Genomic DNA, 6,000 nt, shown 5'->3' with positions numbered 1-6,000 from the left:
AACCTAAGGCCCAGGGGCTGAATGAGGCCCCTGACTTGCTTGGATCCAGCACCTGAGGCTCAGGGTTCCCCCTCCACAGCATTGGGGAGCCAACGCTGGCACTCCAGCCCCTCTCCACCACCCCACAGGGGTAGAAGCACACAAAATCTACTATCCATGGGCCTCCTTAGGCTCTGCTATGTGAGGAGAATGTGGGGAGTGTCTTTCTCCTTCTCAGTTGGGGACCATGTCCGTGAGGAATTTTTTTTAATCTTCCTACATGTGTGTGGCACCCCAACTGATTTTTCACTTGTGTGCGGTGCCCCAACTGATTCCCTACCCCTGATGAGGTCTATCCCCACCATATCCCCTTCAATTATTCTACCAGTAGATGTTTAAATCCTCAAGATGCTTAGGCCCTGAACCAAAACCCATTCATTTCAATGGGAATTTTTCCATTCCCTTCAGTGGATTTTGTATCAGACCCTCACTCCTTTAACACCTAGGGCCCGAGTTAGAACACAATAGCTTCTCTCAGATGTTAGCATTAAGCCCCAGTCTTGCACAGTGACATACAGAGCTGTATCCCATCACAGATGCCCTCTGATTGCAAAGTGGATCTGACCCCACCCATCACTTTGCAGGATTGTGGCTTAAGTTAGTCTATTGATTTCAAGTTTGTTCAGAGCCAAATCGGTGACATGGAAAATCTGTGTGAAGTTAAAAAGGAAAAAATAGATAAGAAACAAAATGGAAACAGCCACTTGATGTTAATGCTTTTTAATTATTTTCATATCTTTAAAAACACGTTATTAAAAATTAAGACAATGTGTTGCCAGTTTCTGTACAGCTATATGAAAACATTGAAATTTGTACATCAAAATATCAGCGACAAGCAACCCTTATTTGACACACATGAACATTTCCCTTTTTAAAAGGGTCCCAAATAGAAAAAAACAACCACCCAACCCCAGTCAGAAAACCTACTATTGTAACACAGTAGAGGTCTGAGGCTGGGAAAGCAGATTACTTTAAGCAAGCACCACCAACAATAAGTACTGAATGAACAGAAGAGCAACGAGACAGTATAAATAGAAAATTTTAGTCCTGAATCAAAAGAAACTTATACACAGAACATCCATTTCTATAGGAGAAACATACACTAGAATCCTATTCAAGTCGTCTTGGTTGGAGGGTCTCTAAGATAAAACATTACCTCTAAGACCCATTCCTTCCAGTGGGAGTTCCTATGTGGCCTGTCCTAGTTAGTCACAGGTGAACTGCACCCAACTTCATGGATACATCACTTTAAATGTTAATCTACTTTTTCTATCCACTAAAAACTGTATTGCCTGAGCCAGCATGCCTTGCTCGGGGAAGAATCTTCTTGGTCTCTATGAGAAATACATTTGACTGGGAATAGTGATTGTTTTAGTCAGATAGGATTGGCCCAGTAATCTCATCTATTGTGTTTTACCCACATTTAATCCTTAACTAGAGAGATCTGCTGATTTAGCAGATATACATTTTGGGATCCGGGAATCCATAAAAGAGTTTGAATGGATACAAGTTTTTATTTACTACTTAGAAATCTCTTGACAACTATTGTTTTCATGCCAGAAAGGAATAGTACCTAGGATCCCAAGTTTAATCACCTGTTACCGCAACAATGTATTGTAGGTGTTTACACTGAAATAGACAGTCACAGTTATAGCTAATTTTCTGAGGTTCTGCTGCTTTCGAAGGCAGATACAGCTGCTCTATAATGCACGTGTAAAATGTTCTTTGCTATACAAAATAGGCACTTTTAAAACCAAGAGCAGTATACTTGGCCTCGAGGACCATCTTGGCTGTCCCAGGAATAATGATTACTAATCAGCCAGGCACTCTCATGGCATCCTAAGACTGCACCACCATAGAGAATAGTAGTAGTATGACTGCACCACCACCATGACCCCCAATAATGTAAAGGGGCAGGCCCTTCTCTTTAGTGAAGCCTTAAAGATTTTTTTGGTCTGTGCTGCCAAGGTAAGTGAAGCTGCTGCATTTGTATTTGGTTGAGAACTAACCGCAGCTTAGAATAAATGTCACTACTGCAACTTCCATTTGAGAAGCCGACTGATGGAATGGTTTAACTTATTTTAAGAATGATGGAGATGGAGGAGGAAATGGAAATGGAGGAGGAAGAAAAGGGAGAGAAGAAGGAGAAAAAGGAGGAGGAGGAGAAGAAAACAAACACAACAAATGGCTGTTATGAGTCATGGACAAATGATATTGTGGATTTCCAATTTTCCTTAAATGACACACTTCAGTTTCCCATCAGGTTTTAACAATTACCATTGCCAATACTTAAGTTCACAGATGTGAGACTATAGAACCCAGGATGCCTGGGATATTTTAGCCAACAGTGGATTCTACAGGGCAGCCAGCTTCCCACTGTAGTGCCAGAGTAATTTCCAAAATCTGCTGTAGTTTTTGTCACTGTATTCACATGAATTGGCTTTCAAATGCTCCAGAATCCCAGGGACTCTGACTATTAAATCTTCATAAGACTTGGAACTACTTTAATAGCTATATATGGATGTTCCTGAACTTCATATTTTGCAATGCAACCAGTGCACTGATCCAAAAAAGAAAAAGAAAAAAAAGTACCCCTTAAAATTAACAAATAAGTCCTTCATTGATAATGCCTTCATAAGTTTAGCATTAAAACCAGCAAAACAAATCCAAATCTTTGACATGTAATATGAATATCTAGATTTTTAAAGGATCAGTAAAAATAGCAGCAGCATATCGGAAACAATTATAAAACAGTTAAATTATATTTTGAGATGCACCAAAATAAAACACACATCTCAGTTTTAACAGGCTAAAACATAGATTCTAATAATTGATATATACAGTAGATATTTGTGCATTTGCTTTTGCTAAAGACAATAAAGCCAGTGAACCTGTTTGGGAGCACATTGAACATGTAAATTTTCAGTCTGAAATTTTCACAGATTTATATATTTAAGAAAAAAAATAATTAAAAATGAGACAACCTGAGTAATGCTCTTTTTAAAGTGAGCAATCATTATTCAATAAATCACATATTGCACCTTTACGTAAATCCTTAAAAATGCTCTAAAATAGAAGTATCAGCCAGAAATGAGAGGCGTTCCCCTCTCTCTCTCTCTCTCTCTCTCTCTCTCACACACACACACACACACACAGAATGACACACAACCCTGACCCTCCGTCTTTTTTCTACATGGAGGCACTGTGATGTAAGGCCTCTGGAGGTTGTGGTGGAATACAAAAAGGGGAAGCAATGTTACTACAATTAAAACTTTGATACTAATCTTACTTAAAATCTATACTCTAATTAGCAGTTTCAGTACAAAAATATAGGGCTCTTGATTATTTTTGTCTACAGAGTAATAACCAGAAAAGGCACAATTTCCACATATCAGCATCCATTTGTACAAGACATTTGTACTCCTTCTTATAAATCGAAAGAAACAGTAAGGACAAATCACAATGAAGCATATATCCGTCAAGTAAGTAGCTAGGCACAGTAGATAAAATATGTTCCTGACTATTATAAAATATATTCCACAGCTCACAAGCCAGGTATCTGTATAAGAAATCAGACAAAATTACAATTTAAAAAGAGCCTGTATAATTAACTATTTTTAATATTTAAAATCTACCTCACTGTTTCCACTTCAAATGTTGTTTCACCTATGAGTACTGTGAAGTTCCCAAGATAAAGCAATTCCCTGTTACTTACAGCTTCTTTTTATACTAACTCACATCTCCAAATAGAATTTTTACATGAGCATCTTCAAATTAGATATACAAGACCAGTGTTCCCTGTAAGCTGTACACCTAGGGAGCCACCCTGAAGAGATGCAATGCTGCCCAGCTGATTAGCAGAGAGCCTACAGCTGGCAGCATATGTTTCTATACATCTGCACATGCCTCAGTGCACATAAAATGTATTCCACACATATGTGGAAAAAATTAGAGGGAGTATTGTACAAGACTGAAAAAAAAGACACTGTACACAAACACATAAAATTAACAGTGCATTTTGTTTTCCTATGTGCAGGACAGTAATGGCCTTCTAGAGACATTTCTTCTCTCTCTTGTTATGTGTGGTAGCCATTTGCCTTCTCAAAGTTTGGTGCTGGTGTAATATTTTCATAGATTGCCATTGCTGTTGTGTTTTGGTAGATAAGGTCTGATTTTTTGTCACTTTGGGATTTAATAATGTCCAAAACACACTGGTTTAGGAAGATATACTGGTCCTAGTGAAAAAAAGAAAAAATAATGAAAGACATTATAGAGTGTAGCAATTACATCATTGTGAAGGTTATAATGTTCGTGGTGCTTTTCAGACACTGGCCAGATGCACTGCAGTATCAATATTCCTGCTGATGATGTAAAAGTAATAGAAGACCGTTGCCCCGACAATCCATAGATCGCTGTGATACAGGTAACATTTTCGATATGGTTAGAAGCAGAAATATACTCATAAGAGGATTTTATTTTCCCTAAATTTAGGCCTCAGTCTGCAACTGACTTTGTATGGAAGGGTTCAGGACACCTGTAGTGAGCTCTAGTGACTTCAATGTTGTCCACACGTTCAGAATCAGCAGCAGCTATAGGCTACGTCTACACTGCAGGCTTTTTGTGCAAGAACTGTTTTGCGCAAGAGCGTGTCCACACTACCATGTGCGTTTGCACAAGAGATGTGCTTTTGTGCAAGAGCGTCCATGGCAGTATGGACACTCTATTGTGCAAGAAAGCTCTGATGGCCATTTTAGCCATAGAGGTTTCTTGCGCAAGAAACCCCTGTTGCCCGTCCATGCTGCCTTCTTGCGCAAGAGCTCTTGCCCAAGAGGGCTTATTCCTTGTGGGGCAAGGAACAACTCTTGCGCAAGAAGCCCTCTGTTCTGACGCCGTACTATAAATTTACTTGTGCAAGAACATGTGCAGTGTAGATGCTCAGCAAGCTTTTGTGCAAGAACACTTGTTCTTGCGCAAAAAGCCTGCAGTGTAGACGTAGCCATAGCATGTGCCTCATAATCCAGGAAAGAGGTGTTCAGATCCTTTGAAAGATTTTAGAAAAAAGGACCACTGATACAGGGCATCTTCAAGGTGGTGGAGTATTTCTTTCATGGATTTTGGCTATGCCAAGGTTCTTATGGCTTTTCACAGAGCCCAAGGTGTCGGTTAAACCAACTGCGGCTACTGGTAGAAGCCAACGCATACAGAAAATTATTTCAGACTCATATTTCCATCTGAATGGTCATATGGGTTGTACCACTCTATACCGGGACTCTGGTCTGGCAACATCCATGGTTCCGCTGGAGGACACATGTTCCTCGACCAGAGACACCTGCTGGCTGGGAGTCCAGCTGAGAAGGGCTGGCGTCCGGGAGCTCTGCTGGGCCAGTGGCAGCAGGGCAGTGGCTGGGAAGGGAGGTTGGAATGGGTACGGGGGTACCAGGGGAGAGCCTGGAGGCTGGCAGAAGAGGGGTTGGCAATGACCTCCCCTGCTCCAGCAAACTCCCAGAGGTTCGAGACCAGTGAGGTCTGAGGGTTTCGGATAAGGAGGTTCAACCTGTACCACTATTTTTGCAAGTAATACTTACAAATTAGTATGGTTATTTGGGGCATTTGACAATATTTCGTATGTCATTCAATTAATTAGTCAATTGAAGATGGATGCCCATGGGGGGGGGGGGAGGTTGCTGCTCATTATGGCAGCAGCACAGCTGAACATGAACATGAAGAGGCAGGAGTAGGCAGAAAAACAAAGGGAAGATGACAGGAGTGGTAGACCCAAGACCCTTCTAGCTATCAAGGACAGACGAACAACTCCCCCTTGTGAAAGAGAAGACGTACTTTATCATTTTAAGTAATCTGACAGAACACCCTTTAGCCAGTTTGAAAGAAATCAAGTTGACAGTGGCTTTTTACTATTTGCTCCTTTAAAAATTGACCCCATCAAGTCGAATCTATTCAAAG

General features: G+C 40.5%; 1 protein-coding gene across 5 annotated transcripts in view; it reads right to left on the bottom strand.

The window, feature by feature from the left end:
* Positions 1 to 743: 743 nt before the first annotated feature.
* PTPRJ (protein tyrosine phosphatase receptor type J) overlaps positions 744 to 6,000 on the bottom strand; it is a 144,295-nt gene continuing 139,038 nt past the window's right edge. For all 5 annotated transcript variants that reach the window (XM_075928125.2, XM_089778664.1, XM_075928128.2 and 2 more), the window contains one exon: positions 744 to 4,274. In XM_075928125.2, the coding sequence (XP_075784240.2) occupies positions 4,116 to 4,274 (159 nt within the window). In that variant the 3' untranslated portion in view covers positions 744 to 4,115. The remainder of the gene's footprint in view (positions 4,275 to 6,000) is intronic.

The sequence above is a fragment of the Pelodiscus sinensis genome, chromosome 5 (assembly GCF_052426305.1).
Source record: "Pelodiscus sinensis isolate ZL-2025 chromosome 5, ASM5242630v1, whole genome shotgun sequence".
In the NCBI taxonomy this organism is placed as follows: Eukaryota; Metazoa; Chordata; order Testudines; family Trionychidae; genus Pelodiscus; species Pelodiscus sinensis.
This window is presented reverse-complemented; position numbering and strand designations above follow the sequence as displayed.